Source organism: Cloeon dipterum, chromosome 4 (assembly GCF_949628265.1).
Source record: "Cloeon dipterum chromosome 4, ieCloDipt1.1, whole genome shotgun sequence".
Lineage (NCBI taxonomy): Eukaryota > Metazoa > Arthropoda > Insecta > Ephemeroptera > Baetidae > Cloeon > Cloeon dipterum.
In genome coordinates this window covers 1,508,707-1,524,757 of record NC_088789.1, presented here as the reverse complement: position 1 = coordinate 1,524,757, position 16,051 = coordinate 1,508,707, and the positions used below count along the sequence as shown (strand labels likewise).

The 16,051-nt window shown below is 41.8% G+C and overlaps 2 protein-coding genes across 5 annotated transcripts; both read left to right on the top strand.

Moving 5' to 3' along the window:
- Positions 1-9,536: 9,536 nt before the first annotated feature.
- Positions 9,537-12,225, top strand: MED30 (Mediator complex subunit 30). 3 transcript variants are annotated; one of them, XM_065491250.1, is made up of 7 exons: positions 9,537-9,670; positions 9,963-10,137; positions 10,216-10,430; positions 11,101-11,391; positions 11,453-11,611; positions 11,666-11,767; positions 12,187-12,225. In XM_065491250.1, exons 2-7 carry the CDS (start codon positions 10,005-10,007, stop codon positions 12,208-12,210), a joined length of 924 nt encoding a protein of 307 aa, XP_065347322.1. In that variant the 5' UTR covers positions 9,537-9,670; positions 9,963-10,004; the 3' UTR covers positions 12,211-12,225. The 3 variants fall into 3 exon arrangements, with proteins under 3 accessions (XP_065347322.1, XP_065347320.1, XP_065347321.1); XM_065491248.1 differs by lacking the exon at positions 12,187-12,225 and adding an exon at positions 11,830-12,029; XM_065491249.1 differs by lacking the exons at positions 9,537-9,670; positions 12,187-12,225 and adding an exon at positions 11,830-12,031.
- A 223-nt stretch (positions 12,226-12,448) lies between these two features.
- On the top strand, positions 12,449-15,498 carry LOC135944371 (RNA-binding protein squid-like). Of its 2 annotated transcripts, none has more exons than XM_065491251.1 (3): positions 12,449-12,603; positions 13,379-13,987; positions 14,748-15,498. In XM_065491251.1, the coding sequence occupies exons 2-3, from the start codon at positions 13,391-13,393 to the stop codon at positions 15,075-15,077; spliced, it is 927 nt and encodes a 308-aa protein (XP_065347323.1). In that variant the 5' UTR covers positions 12,449-12,603; positions 13,379-13,390; the 3' UTR covers positions 15,078-15,498. The 2 variants fall into 2 exon arrangements, with proteins under 2 accessions (XP_065347323.1, XP_065347324.1); XM_065491252.1 differs by lacking the exon at positions 12,449-12,603 and adding an exon at positions 13,096-13,194.
- Positions 15,499-16,051: the final 553 nt, after the last annotated feature.

The following is a 16,051-nucleotide window of genomic DNA, read 5'->3' as shown; positions in this document are numbered from 1 at the left end:
TCTGCATACCAGCCCTCGTTTCAAATAGCCGAAGGCAATGATTTGATCGGCAAAATCTGGGGCACATAATGACACACGATTGTGGCTAAATTTAGCATCGCTTGATTTTCATATAATAATTTTGGTTTGCTTTTAACGAGCGAAGTAGTTGAAAGTTAAGTGTTTTTATAATGAATGCAAGAAGTCCTGGCCTTTATTATTTATATATTACACATATTAAATTCTACAAAACTCGAAAATGTTGCTTGTTTGATGTGATTCATTCAACATCCTGAATGAAATTGGTTTTGCAGAAGTTATTTCGCTGATTTCTGCACGTCTTGTTTTTGCCTTAGAATGTTTTCTTGCCTCCGTGTCTACGTGGTACATTTCAGGAAATTAAATTTTAATAAACGTCTCACAAATCAGACTGGTGTGGGTCGTCTCTGTTAACCGTGTTGCCTCTGCTCATGACGTAGCCCTCTTGCTCTTGTGGAGTAGAGTCGCGCAATAGCGGATCAACGCGCATTCGCCCTGCGCAGAGATCCCTATCTTTTCCCATGTTTAATGAGATTTCTTGTCAAAATTATTGACGCCATCCGCGTCTCAATTGGTTTCAAACGAAAACGCACGAGTTGATCTGCAACATAAGTCGAAACCATGACCGCGGGAAATATAACAACCGAGAAATTCGCGTTCGAAAAGTGTCTGGGAAGAAGGCTACAGCGATAATAGAGACATCTAGCGAGATCAGTGAAGCTCACGCAGTTTGAGCAGTCACGTGACTCAATACCGCCATCTCATTGGCCAAGAGCAAGCACGCACTGCTATAGGAGGGAGTGTGGAAGGGAGCCAGCCAAATTCTCTAGGCCGATGAGATGGTGAGATTGAGTCACGTGACTGCTAGAATTGTGTGCTTCTCATTGCTCTTGCTATGCATGCGCAGATGTCTCTACTGTCACCTGTTCCAACTGTAGCTTTCTTTCCTTCACTTTTCAAACGCGATTTTCTCGGTTGTTTTATTTCCCGCGGTCATGGTTTTGACTTATGTTGTCGAACAACTCGTGCGCTTTCGTTTGACACTAATTGAGACGCAGATGGCTTCAGTAATTTTGATACAGAACCGCTAACGAAAGCTCATTTAACATGGGAAATATGATAGGGACGTGGATCTGCGCGACTCTGAATATAAGAGGACTCAATTGTGGGGTGGCTGAGATAGGGCGAACAGAGTTGTCTTGGGCGGCCTGCAAAAATGCCAAAAGTATGAACCGACCAGGCCGACACCTACTTGTGAAACAGTCTGCACCACATTGTAAAAATAAATGATTTAATATCAAGGCTCTTTCTCCTTCGCACTCTCGCCGAGAAAGATGCTATCTGGCGCAGCGCGTGCTGCTGCTAAAAATGAATTTCAAATTAAGAATTCCGTGCGCCCGGCTCACATTCCGCCGATAACGAGATTGTAATACACCATCTGACTTTTCCGTGGTTGGCCTTTTCCACTTGATATGTCACTGGGTCGGCGCCTGTTGTTTTCGTATAAGGCACTCTGCTTGATTGAAAAAAAAGAGGGAGAAACGCTTTTTGCGTCGACCGAGCAGAAAAGTTTTGGCCATATTACAAAGAAAATGAAGAGCTAGCTTGGAAACGATATCATCACCAATTTGTTTGTTTTCCTGGCCAGTCGTCGGTGCGGAGGATGGCTTTACTTTTTGTCCTCTCTATGCGCCTGGTATTGAACTGTCGTGCAGTTCATTGGCGTCACGGGCAGATGTCAACCGCGAAAAAATTCAAAGAAACGTTTCTTTCTTGCACGGACGTCATCCGCGCGCTTGAAATTTCCAGAATGAGAAGAGCTCTTGCGCAGCTCGCGAGATGTTATCGCACCCGCCGAGCGACTACATGACGTGCTGCCTCTGCATACATTTCCAGATTATTTGTGGATGAAATGAAGCTGCACATTACATTCCGAGTTTCGGCAATAAAAGGCATTGATCTGATCTTATCACGCCGGGCGGCTGAAAGAGAGAGTTTTGTGGGGAGGATTATTCCGAATATATACACGACGAGGCAGGAGGCACCAAAATGACGTGCTCCGAACGCTTTTCGTGCACGTAGTCGTATAATACAGCATATTATATTTTCGCCTTTCTTCTGCTCGTTAAAAGCTGTCAGGGAAAGGGGGAAGCGGCACGGAAAATACGGCCGATTTGAATCTCAACTCACTGCACACCTGGGTGGGAAATAAGTCTGCTCGATCGAAGGCGCAAGGTCAAGTTGGAGGAATATTTTATTCCAGTTTATCACTACTGTTCTTTGCCGCGCCATCCAGAGAAATAAACGTCATGCTTTCATTATCTGCGTGGGAGTATTGATTTGAATATTTTAACATACGCTTAGAGGGAAGATGAATTATCGTCTCCTAAGTAGAACTCTATCGCACGCGAGCCTGAAATTTCATAAAACGTCACTATTCCATCAATATTCGTCCAAAGCAGAGAGTTTTATGCTTGCTTTTAGTATAGAGTGGGGTTCAACCCGTCCATTTCAATATCAAGTGCCTGTAAAGCATTTTAACCCTGTGCTCTTCAAATTTGTTTTGAATTTGAACTCAAGTGTGTTTCACAATCAGAACAATTTTGACAGTTATTTTGAAAATGTTTGGACGAAACAGTAAATATTAAACTGGCGGTGTACTGGATACATTTGCAAATAAATTACAATATTCAGTTATTTTTTGGGAAGATGAATTTTTGTATAAATAAATCGACAATCATTTTTTTTAATTCATTTATTAATGATTTTTAAGACATTTAGCTTTTTCTGAGGCTAATTCACTTCCAGATCCCATAATATCGTATTTTTTTTGCAATAATCGTCTTAAACGTCCAAATTTTCTGTGAAGCCCTCTGATAAATGAGTTTTGAATAATAATTCGAATTGTAACCAGGGTTCACCAATTTTGTAATGCGCAAAAATGCAACACTGGTTTTTTGCGCTAAAAATGAGCCGGGGAAAATAACCAGTTTGGGGTTTTTCCGCATTTTTCCGTATTTAACCACAAAAAGGTAAAATTTCGCGCCAAAAAAATTATGTTAAATTACGAAGTGTTAAAATTTCAGGTCTTTTAGTAAAATCAGTGGCTTTTAAGCTGATGTTGTAAAAATTCTTATATTTGTCATCCATCTTGAGAATTTTTTTATCTTGAAGTTCCCAACCCTAAGCTGATTAAACTGAGAGAATCAAAGATATTAAAATGTGGATTTGATTGATTCCACTGCCAAATTTGGTTCTTGTAGCTTTCACAATAAGAAAAGGTGATTGATTGATCGCCCTCTTGGTTTTCTTGACAGAATTACTTATTGGAATCCTCCTCCAGACGATTATAGCAGGGGATGGTTTACGAATTGCTGGGGCGCATTATTATTAATCAAGTCTGGTGGGTTGGTGAAAATCAGGACAGCGCTGTGTCGATCGGGTAATTGCCAATCAGTGAGGCTAATCGCGCTGAACTCGAACATGGCGGGCCCGACCAAACATGCAGAGTGGCCAATTTCCCATGCATAATTATCATCGAAGCTGCTGCGAGGCGAGTTCCATTCCTGCCCTTTCGTGAATATATCATCTCGTGCGCATTAGCATATTTATTTCGGTGCTGCTTCGGAATAATTCATCTCCAGCTATTTCAATATACCCTGATAAAACGCTTTTTTCCTTCTCATTATTTATTACCTCGGAAATAATGTTCTGCGCGCGCCGCATACTCTTTCTAATCTCTTGCGTCAAGACGAGAGTGTCTTCATTCAGGCAAGAAAAATTTCGTATCAGAAATCGGATGAGCGATGAATAAAAAGGGGGACAGAGTTTCACCAAATTGCACTCTGCGGTGCGGTGATTAATTGTCGTTTTATTGCCGGAAAAAACTCCATTTTGCCTAATTCGACCCTCAAGAATCGATTGGTGTGCTCAGAAACTTGGTCCAAGACGGTCTTTAAATCTCTCACGACCCCTAGAGTGGTATACCACCCGCTGGATTTGCAAGTTTGGCGGCACAGTTTTCTTTTCTATACTAGGCGCGTAGTATTGCAAAGCTTAGCTTTCATTGGCATATTTTTTTAGAAAAGTGTTTGCAAAGTTAGCACTATCTCCTATAGCGCAAGGTCTTTTTTTGACTGCTGAAAATTTTAAATCAAATTGTTCATTGCATCCAACAATTAAAAAAAAATCAACTGTCGCCCTGTAATCGATCCGCTTTAAGAAGTAAAATTAAATTGAGCGAGGTCGATTTCGTGTTGCTTCAAATTAATTAGCGCTGGGGAAAAAAACAATAACAACATGCAGAGCAAGTATTTATGGCGCGCGCAGAGTGAAAACTCAATCTAACACGTAGTGTTGTGCTTCACCCGTTCGTGTTATGCACAACACACTTTTTCCGTTTTGACGTGCTTTATTTTTACTTTCCGTGCATTATCGCGCTATTGCAATGATAATTCAAAATCGATTTTCCGTAGCATGCAGCATAATTACAATGTTGCATGCTGAAAGGCGATCACGCGAAAGAGAAATGCGTGTTTATTGTATAGGCATCGAAATTTTTGTTTTGCAACAGTATTATCATAATGCGCAGTGGATAAATCCGTGGAGACTATAGGGCCAAGGGTTCACTTTCCATCAAATCTTACGCAAAGCACTTCTCTTTTTGGATAAAAATATTTTGTTGCAGAGCCGGAAAAGAGTGTTCCGTTTGAAATTGGATTTAAAGACCGTCTTTGACGAAGTTTCTGAGCAAACCAATCGATTCTTGAGGGTTGAATTAGGTAAAATGGAAATTTTTCCCTACCAAAAAGTCCAGCGCGACGTGCAAACCTTTTTCCCGCCAAAACAATATGAATGCGAGAAGTGCGCATGCGTCACAGCTTGCTGGATCTGAAAAAGAAGGCACAGGAGGTCTCTCTGTAAGTGCTCAAACCAGTTCTGACGCATGCGCACTTCTCGCATTCATATTGTTTTGGCGGAAAAAAAGTTCGCAGGTCGCGCTCGACTTTTTGGTCGCAAAAAATACCCAATTTACCTTCGTCATAGACGGTCTTTTAATTAAGTAACTGAGATAAAGCAGGAAATAAGTCCTTCAATGATTTTTTTTAATTTATTTCTGACTTTTCCGAGACAAATTCAAATTACAAGTGAGTATTGTGCAACACTTGGATTCCCCCCTCTTTCTCTCTCATGATGGAGTTTTCAACTTTCCACATCATGTGCCAAAAATATCCACTTTTTTATCGGAGTCATCGGTGCCGGCAAAACAGTCGTCCCAGAGGACAGTGAGCATGCGAGAGCGCGGCCGCCGCTCGGTCGGTTGACAACAATAGCTCCATTTTTACACCATATACTTATTGACTTGCAAATCGCGCTGCAAACTCACATGCTCGACGGAAAAGCAACGCGTGCAGTGCGCGGAGATGGGCGGCGCAGGGAAGGCAAATAATAATTTTCCGTCCATGTTGCGAAGCAATCGGTGCTAATCCCTTGTATCTGGGTTAATGGATGATGTCATTAAACGCGAACGCCGCCGCGCTGCCGTCGTGTCATTATGGACAATAACTCAAAACGCTCGCACGTCCCTCATTGTTGGGCCATTAAAGGAGCCAGGTCTCGCATATATACACACGCGCGCATACATAAAAATTTGTACCTCTCTCTCTGATTCTGATCGCAGCGCATGCAAAATTTTCCACGCCAGGACAAACCAACACTCTGCGCTTTTATTGTTAGATGAGGTTAGTTTTTTTTCCACCGGGGTCAGGATTGCGATCTGTGTGGATTTCCGCCGGTCAAAAGTCAATATGGCGTCGAAATGATGGAGGCCAATCAGAAGCGCCGAAAAAGAGGTGTGCCGACCTAATAATTTCATTCCCGCGTATTTTTTAACATTTCCATCAACGTGATGAGCCAATCTGACGGTTGATTCGCCAGTTGCCGGGCTAAGCAGCTGTTATTAAAGAAATAACAACAAAAATATTAATTGTGCTGGCCGGTATTTCATAATAAATTTTCCTAACCAATTTAATTTTACGTTTTTAACTTTCCCGCCGTACTCTATCAGACGCCATATCTGCGCGTCACGTGAATCAGGCCCTGGTTTCATCTCAATATTTTTGTTTTGATTATTTATTGGTCGTTTTTGCCAACATCTGGTGAATTGTAAAATTGGTAAAATTAGGCTAAACAACAAGAGTCTTACAATTAACAACGAATTTCTAGTTCCATCCATCCACTTTCTGCATTAAATTTCAACCGATTTGAGTGAAGGCCTGATGGTGAGCTGTAAATTAACTGCGTGAAATTGAATGCCTATATATTATGTTTGCTTGTTTGCTTTGGTCAATATTGAGCTTTGGATGGGTCAAGCGGCGGCTCAGCAGTCGCGGTTTACCCCAGCGGCTCTCACATTAAATATTATACACACTGTCGTTATTACTATTCACCTCAGCACGCAACAATTATCGACCTCTGGTCTCTGCCAGGGCTTTTAACTCGCGCGCGGTGTCTGGAATAGAGCGCGAACGCAGATGAGATATAGAGATAACAGAAATATATTTTATGCACGCGCCATTCGGCCAGCCCAGCGCACCAAGAGAAAAGCTTTTCCTTTCCTCATTTTTCAGCATCATTATAAATTTAACGTCGAAATGAATTCGATTTCCCTCCAGCGTTCGTCTTTTAATTAAGGATTTCTGTTGTCTCGAATGGATGGAGTTTATTTGGTCCTTTTCTTTTTTTGTTTATTTTGCTTTATTTGTTCCGGGTTGAAGAATCCATTTGACGTCATTCCCCGCCGAGATCCTAAAATCGTTTCAAAGCCACGCTGTTGTAAAAATACGGACGCCTTTGACATTTGGACTGTTATTCTCTTTTTCTTGCAGCTTCCAGTTCAACAAAATTAAAATATACTGCAAAATCCTGGAAAATGCTTGGTTACAATAAATGAACTCATCTCTTATGATTCAGTTAGAGCCAAAATAACCTAAGTAGCAGCGCAAATTTTTGAGAAAAGTGGCTGAAAAATGGTGAGGACTGTTTCCTAATTAGGCGACTGTCTCGTTATTTAAAATCTGATTTTATTTCACAACAAAGAGTTTCCCTAAAAGTTTTCAGGACAGATCTCGACAAGAGGAATCGGAATCTGCCAAGAAAATGGGGTCAAGCGCTGGGAATTTTGGAGAAAATTTAAAAAATTTGAATTTTTGCTGTTGCAAAATTGCAAATTGTAGAAAAGAATGGTGTATTTTTACTCAAGTTGTAGCAACTCAACAGTATTAATGCTACAAGTGTGCAGCTTTGTTCCTTGAAGCCCTGCCTGCACAGCGCCTGAGAAGGTCCTGCACGCATAAGCCGGGTGCGTTATTGAAATTTAAATTATAGAACATAATGGCGTGTGCTCTGCGCGCCGAGATGGCTTGATACGCCGCCCAACAAGGGCCGCGCACTTTTGTTCCAACCTGCATCTAATTACTTTGAGAGGACGCGCGTGCACTGACACTCATAACTCGCCCCTCATTATTATTTACTGATGACAATGAGCGACGCACTTGGACGCGATCAATTAAGTTGGTTGGATGAGCCTGCTGAAACTCGACTGAGGCTGAAGGCAGTTCGCGAATCGTTATTAAACCAGCACTTTTTAATCTTTCCGTGCCAGTTAATCGAAAATTCAATTAAAGACCGTCTTTGACGAAGTTTCTGAGCTCGAATTAGGTAAAATGAATATTTTTTTTTCGACCAAAAAGTGCAGCGCGACGAGCGTAGCATAAGTAAAACTTTTTCCCGCCAAAAAAATATGAAGGCGAGAGCTGGTTTGAGCACTTGCACAGAGACCGCCTGTACGAACGACTTTTTTGTCGGATGCAGTCCCCTCTGACGCATGCGCAATTCTCGAATTCATATTGTTTTGGCGGGTAAAAAAGTTTGTATGTCGCACTGGACTTTTTTGGTCGGAAAAAAATATCCACTATACCTAATTCGACCCTCTAAAATCGATTTGTGTGCTCAGAAACTTCGTCAAAGACGTGGTCTTTAAAATCTATTGCCCATTCATAAGATTTTTTTGCCATTCAAATCTATTCCTTAGCCTTGGCGTGATTCCGTTCAATTTCAAACCGTCCATATCAAAACAGTCCGCGTAATTGCTCTCAATGGAATTAGTGTCATTCATAAAAATAAGTAATCTGCATGGGAAGCTCACTGTGAGTTTGCTATCGCATTGGCCTTGCCAGCCAACCGACTGAACCGAATAATCTAACTATAGAGTGTGTGTCTTTGTTATAGGTGGACCGCGCCGGGCGGACGAAATCTCGTTACTGGTGTGTGACTCTGCCGTGAAAAGCCGATTTCGTGCGTACGCCTGGGGCGAGCATGAAGGGCTGCAAGCGCCGAGCGAAAGGGTTGCCTTGGCAGCAGCTTTCCCCCGTCGTTCAACACGTGTACTCACTGCACGGCTTGCATAATTAAACGGAACGTACCACCCAGAAATCATCCGATACTTTTTGCTTCTGATCAATTTCATGCACTCTCGCTGAAATGGAGTTGAACTTTGCTCAACACTCGTAAAAGGCAAATTTCAACTTACTAAAATTAATTGATTACAATGGTGAGTTTGTATAGTTATTGTGAAAAAGTAAAAACAATTGTTTAAAAACCTTAATTTACCTTTATCAGAATAAACTTAGTCCATATTAAATCCTTAATTATTTAATTTTTTTATTTAATTCTCAAAACTTTTTCCCGGATTTTAAAGGAGGAACAAATCTCGTCACTTCTTGACTATTCTGTAACATTTTGTATCTCTGCGGACTCGAAACACTAACAGCTAGCATCCAATCCATCCATGCTCTGTCTGCACGCTTTGGCGTAACTTTACGAGCATTTCTCTGGCAAAAATGAAGGCAGTGGCCATCTAACGAGACTCGCTAGAAATCGTGAAGCCTTTCATATAAATGGTATAAATCATAGTACCCAACATTCAATTCACTTTTGTCAGTTATGTTATAATAAGGGATGTGCAAAAATAGTCGATTTAGCAAAGATATGAAATGGCAACAATGTGATTTTTTACTATTAAAGAAATAATTTACATACATGCATATTTTACTAGGATATTTTATTGCAAGAACATTTTAAACAGAATATAATTTTGAATATATCCACAAGCATTATTTTTTTTTTGTTAAATGTCAAATTAAAAGAAAAGAAAACATAAAATTCACAAATAATGCGATTCAAGCAAGCTCGAATGCCTAATTTATCAAGTTCTTGTGTTTATTTCCATTCTAATTTATTTTACTGCTTATACTCTAACAAAAAATCGCTTTAAAATTCTCACAGGAATCCCACACAGCCCGTTTTTAAAATTAGAAGTTCCCGTGCCGCCAACTCATTTCAAATTCGAGGAATTAAAGCAATCGCATTCAACGTTACATTTAAAAAGTCCAATATGGATCTGCGATTGGCTGCTGTTCGTGACGTATGCCGACGCCCGGCACGCCCCACTCCACACGCCCCACACACCACACACCATTGACGGCATTGACACTGTTAGCTTGCTGGCGTCTCGTTCCTCGTTCTTGTTTGTTTTGAATCAGAAATTGTTACAGGTCACTGCATTTTCAAGAGGTTGAATTCAGTGATTTCGGTGATTATCCACGCTTTTGATTGTCTCAAAGCTTTGGCTGGCTTTAGCACAGCGAATTTGCGCTCTTTATATTTGTATTCACTTCACAACGTCATTTCGCATTTTTGTACATATGGAAAAGTTACAGTTTTCGCCACCCCTACTCAAACATGGGATTCTCATAAGAACTGGCGAGATGTGTAACCCGACAGAAACTGTAACTTTACCACACATTTACACTAATTTCGGCTACATAAACGCTTGGGCTTATTTACGCTAATTTTCTCGTTGAACTTTTTGTTTCTCTTGCTAGAATTCTTCGAGTTGTTAAATCCTGTCTTGACTTACTGTAAAAATGGCAGGCCCACAAAATATGTATCCTGGCGGAGGCGGCGGCTACCCAAACCCTCAGCAGCAGGGTGGAATGAGACAACCTTTCCCAGGGGCTGCTGGCAACGTCGGAATGATGAGTCCAGCTCAGCAACAAGGTGAGTTATGATAATTTATAAGTTGAAAATTCCATTTAGAGCTTGAGAATGCTATAACATCAGTGAATTTTATCGCAGGAATGATGGGTCAGCAGGGCTACGGACAAATGGGAGCCCAGATGGGCAACCAAATGGCTGGACAAATGGGAAACCAGATGGGAGGACAGATCCCCGGCCAGCTGCCTAACCAAATGCAGCAGATGCAACAGCAAATGGGCATGCAGCCTCAGATGCAGCCAGGGATGCCCATGCAGCAGCAACAGGCCATGCAACAGCAAATGCAGCAGATGCAAGTACGGCCGAATACCGAAGTCTCACTCAGCCGAGAGATTTAAGGCGGTGGCTGGTGGGACTGGCTTAGCCGAATTTTTTGCCCGGCGACGGCTTGCCATTTTCACCAGGGTTGCAAAAAACGCATTTTTATAAATGCAATGCAATGATAAATCCTTTTTCTCTTTTAACAATTTCTTGCAGGCAATGTTAGCACCTCAGTTATCAATAATTTTCTAATTATCACAGACTTTGACATGAAAAATTGTCAGAATATTTTTTAGAGAATATGAGGCACCATATAATGGAAATTTAAATAAAAAAATCTGCTCATTAGAGGAAATTTCGACCAGTCTGACCACAAATTTTAGATTTTCACTGGGGATAAAATGGAATAAATTCGTTTCTCGCTTTAGAAGTTGGTAAAAACCAGTGGTGAAAAAACCGGTTGGTAAGAAAATGCAACCCTGATTTTGACAGGTGGCTGGCGCGGTTGACAATATTTTAAACGTAAAGTTTGATAGTGCTCAACGATCCGATGGGTCGAAAGACATTTTTCTTCTGCACTGTTTAATTTTTGACACTTTTTAACTGGCGCTAGGCGCAGCTTAGCCACATTCACTTTGGCTGGCTGAGACTTCCATCATTTTAGCTGGACAATTTCTACAAATTAAAACGGCTGTCGGATTTCAGATGGGTCCGCAAGGCATGCCTGGAGGAGTGATCGGCCCGCAGCAGATGCAACAGCAGCAACCGCAGCAGCCCATGCAGCCGATGCAAGGGGTGCAGCAGCCGCAGCAACCACCACAGCAGCAGCAGGGCGTCACCACCCCCCAGCAAACTCCACCTCAGGCGCCGACCCCAGCGCAGCAGGGCCAACCCAAAGACGTCAACACGGCCATGCTGTGTCGTTTGGGCCAAGAAACCGTTCACGACATTTTGTCGAGAACGCAAGATGTTTTTAGCTCTCTCAAGTCGGTTTCGGTAAATAATATCCGGACCCTGAGTTTCGCAGAGCACATTTCTTATGACGCAATTAATTTAGCTTCCGAACGGAACACTTCAGGGGCAGACCGCTACCAATGAAAAAAGAGTCAAAGTTCAGGAACAGTTGAAAGCTTTGAAAGTATTGTTTAAAAGATTACGCCTCATTTATGAAAAATGCAACGAAAATTGCCAAGGCATGGAGTACACTCACATAGAGGTAATTCTGGCCATAGCGTTTTTGTGAACAGTAGTTATCAAAGACCATTTTCAGAGCCTCATTCCTCTCAAAGATGAATGGGACATGAAATCTGAGGAGAAAAAGACTTCTGAAATGTACAAACAGAGTTGCGAAGAGCAGAATGAGGTTATGGAGGTAATTTGTTTTTTTTTTATTGCACTCGATGGGACATTCACAACCTATCATTATTATTACAGCAAGTCGCACTGAAGAATAAGCAACTTAAAGAAGTCATTGACAGCATGAGAAAGATTATTTGGGAAATCAACACAATGCTAGCTATGAGAAGATCATAGAATCATCAAAACTATCTGAAAGATATTTTGGGAAATTAATATTACGCTTTGTACAAGTTTAAATAAATTAAGGGTATCATGTGAAATAATCTGACTTCCAAATCATGAAAAATTAAAATTTTAAACCACCATCACACCTTATTCTGGTGTCAGGCGCAGTGTTTGTTTCGCTAGCATTGTGTAATAACGAACTGAATTGCGAATTTGCCCGCGATTTCACCTGTAATATAATAAAATAAAAAATCGACTACTTTTTAGCGCTCATCTTGGGACCACCAATAGGATGAATCAGTTCTTCCCCTCTTCTGCGATCGCCATCTTTCTGAATAGCTTGGCTGGCGTTAATACCAACTTAACGAGAATTTTCCATCTAATTTTTAATTTATTTATTGAGTAGGCAACAGCGTAAATGGTTCGAATCAGAACAAACTATGTTAAATAATACTCAAATCATCAATGGACAAATTCCAAGCATCATTTCGAAACAATTCTTGAGTTTCAACTAGTCTGGATTTAGTTTAAACTGTTGCCGCCATGATTCGGCGTCCGGCGTCTCCAGAGCTTCCTTTCTAGGCTCGTCTGGTTTGCAGCCGTTTGCAAACCAGCAAATAATTCGTTTTTAGATCTAAATTTGCATATAAGCAAGATCTCTTCACACAGAATACTTAAAAAAACGTGAGTGCATAAATATTTCTAATTAATCTAGATGGAGGGTGCATACTTTCGTGGGAAACTCGATTCCAAAATCTGTACCGCGAGATTTCGCTCCATTTTTCAGCACGCTATACCTTATTTTCCAAATAAACCTTGGATTTACTTGATCCTGAGGGTAAAAAACCGCATTTAAAGAAACTTGGAGCCACAAGATTTGATATGAATGTATTTTATCTGAGGAAAATATCAGCTTATGGATGAAAACTGAATCAAAACAACCGTGCACATGTGATGCGGGTTTTAGTAAACAGAGCATTCGCCGCAATTTTATCGCACGCGCCCGCTTATCTTCAGCATTTCCTCTTTTTAATTGTGCACTAAAATACTGTTTACAAACAACAGCAAGCGAACTTGAACCTGAACTGCGCGAAATGTTGACCCAAAATCTGGTCTGGTTAATTGTGAGTTAGGCACGTGCTCTATCCACAAGTCGGCCAGAATAGGCGGTAAACTTGACATGTCATGAAAGTGGAAAATGGTGCTCTAGCACTCGCGACCGTGACGCAAACCTTGATGAAAGTTCGTTAGTGTCTGCGTTTGACCTTCCTTAGGGTAAATGCACTTGCACAAGCTGAAACAACTCATTTCTCTGCGTGCATTAATGTAATTCGTCGTGCTTTGAGCGTCAAATGTTGTTTTAATTGAAAATTAAGTTATTGTTGGGTTTGTTTACATATTCATTTTTAGTAAAAATTTCTTTGAAAAAGCAGCTAATTTTGAATGATTTAATTTTCAGTTGTGAGCAAACATGGCAGACAACCAAGATTTTGAAATGGGCAACGGAGAGGAATGCCAAGATACAGGGGAAGACCTCGGCGACATGAACGGAGGCAACGGAGGAGACAGCGGCAGCGCAGAAGCTCCAGGAAAAGACGACGACCGCAAACTTTTCGTGGGCGGCCTCAGCTGGGAGACGACGGATAAGGAGCTGCGCGAGCACTTCACCAAGTTTGGCGAAATCGAGAGCATCAACGTCAAGACTGACCCAACGACCGGACGCTCGAGGGGCTTCGCTTTCCTGGTCTTCAAGTCGGCCGACACGCTCGACAAGATCCTCAACGCCGGCGACCATATAATTAACAACAAAAAAATCGATCCAAAGAAGGCGAAGGCGAGGCACGGAAAGATCTTCGTCGGAGGCCTCGTGCCTGAGCTGACTGACGACGACATAAAAGCGTTCTTTTCCAATTTCGGCAACATTGTCGAGGTCGAAATGCCGTTCGACAAGCAGAAGAACCAGCGCAAGGGTTTCTGCTTCATCACCTTCGATTCCGAGCAGGTGGTCAAGGAGCTGCTGAAAACGCCTAAGCAGACAATTAACGGCAAGGAAGTCGATGTCAAAAAGGTAAGGACCTAGGGTTGCCAGATAGCCTTAGTATTGCTTTCTTCTGGTGGTCAGCTTGCAAAGGCTCAAAAGTTATTTAATAGCTGGTGATTTTGGCATGCATGGACTGTTGTTTACATCACTGCCATGAATTTTGCTTCGTTAGTTTAGAGATTCGATGGTTATTAGCTAGTTGCCCCACTAAAGATCGATCCTGATCCGTTTATTTTAAGTGTTTAGCCTGGTTCAGGGATTTGTAGCTTTAAATCTCAAATTAAACTACATTAAATTTACATCTAGAGCAAGAGCAACAAAATTCTGGAATTATTGGGTCTGCAGTCCTTGCTTTGAACCGTGCACGCCAAAATTCAATTTGGAATATTAGTAAAATAGAAGCAGAAATGCACACTTCCCGTTAAATATGCCATTTTTCGTTCGTGCCGCGGAAATTTGGCCGATCGTTTGCCCTGCTCACTTTGATTTCTCTCTGAGTCAGCTGATTGGGGTGAAGTAGTTCTCTCCGAGTCCTTTCACCCAACTTCACTTCGATCAGCTGACTCGTGAGGGCCATGGAGAGATATCAAAGTAGGCAGGGCAAACCATCGGCCAAATTTACGCGACACGAAAGAGTAAAAAGCAGATTTCCTTCTTAGACTATAGGTCAAGAGTAACCTATCTTGTATTTTAAAGTCGTTGAGCTAATTGAAACCATTGAAACGCCAGAAGATCAATCTAAGCAACTCTTTTAATGTGTGTTCATTTGTCTATATTGGTGTTGAAGGCCACACCCAGACCAGAGAACATGCCGATGCGCGGCGGCCGAGGCGGACGCGGTGGTCGCGGACGCGGCGGCGGCATGCGAGGTGGTCGCGGTCGTGGGGGCGGCGGAGGCGGCTACGGTGGCTACGGCGACTACTACGGCCAGGGCTACGACTACTACGGCGGCGGAGACTACGGTGGCGGCTACGGAGGATACGGCGGTGGCTACGACTACACTGGCTACGGAAATTACGGTGGATTTGGCGGTGGCAACCCCGGCGGATTCGGAGGCGGCGGCAAGCAGAGGGGTCGAGGAGGTGGACGCGGAGGCCAGAGACACCAGCCGTACTGAGCCAGAGGAAACGAGCACGTCCATTCCACGGCCTTGGCTACACAATTGAGTGTTGTGTATTATTAAATTTATTTAACTAGAGAGTAATGATTTATGCATTCAATTTCATCAATAAATTCTGTCCGTTTTGGTTCTGTTTTAAGATAACAAGCATAATATTCATTGCAGTCATTGATCATGACCTTGTCGAGGAAATTTCCCTTCTTAATCGAAAGTCACCTCCTGTAACCGTTCATGAAACAGCATTCGTGTAATAAACAATCATCATCGTCATGCATCATTCCAAAGGTGGTTCCAAGATTTGAATGGAAAATGACGCCCCCTCTGTTTTGTACCTCCGAATTTCATAATTATATAATATTATGCGGGGAATGTATTCATCTACTGTAATTTTAAAATAAAATGCTTGCTCATAAGAAAACTCATCTTTGAATCTTGAAAGAACGACTTTTGCGCCAGTTGATATCACCAGCTTAATACTTGATGCAAACCACCCTAATTCAGGCCTTCATGATGTTATGTGGAAAAATTCTGATGATATTAGTGTCAAGTTTATATTGAAATTTTATTTAAAATTAATGAAGTAATTAGATAATTAAATGAGTATCCAAAGTGAAACGATGAATTGTTGGATGCAATAAGCAAGCAGATTTGAAATGGAATAAGTTTTTAAGTAAGGAGACAGGAGACGGTGCTAACTTTGCTAACTAAAAGATGTACAGTGCTATTTTGGCTTCAATAACTGACAATATCAATATAAGGGATCAGTTCCTGCATTGGTAACAATAATTTTCCCGGATTTCTCTTTATAAAAAAAGCGCGCGCCCAGTGCGCGCTTCCTGATCCCATACGTCAAAATAATCCACAGCAGGTTGAATGTTGAATCAAAACAAAATCTCGTAATCGCATTCGCATTGCCTATTGGCTATTGGCCCACAGTTCACACGGCACGCCTCGCTCGCAGCCGCAGAGTC

Excerpts from the sequence above, each read along its gene's own strand:
- MED30 (XM_065491249.1), top strand. The coding sequence starts at position 10,005 with ATGGCAGGCCCACAAAATATGTATCCTGGCGGAGGCGGCGGCTACCCA. Across the intron at positions 10,138-10,215 it reads GAGTCCAGCTCAGCAACAAG|GAATGATGGGTCAGCAGGGC; the intron begins GTGAGTTATGAT and ends ATTTTATCGCAG. Across the intron at positions 11,392-11,452 it reads GCTCTCTCAAGTCGGTTTCG|CTTCCGAACGGAACACTTCA; the intron begins GTAAATAATATC and ends CAATTAATTTAG.
- LOC135944371 (XM_065491251.1), top strand. The coding sequence starts at position 13,391 with ATGGCAGACAACCAAGATTTTGAAATGGGCAACGGAGAGGAATGCCAA. Across the intron at positions 13,988-14,747 it reads AGGAAGTCGATGTCAAAAAG|GCCACACCCAGACCAGAGAA; the intron begins GTAAGGACCTAG and ends TTGGTGTTGAAG.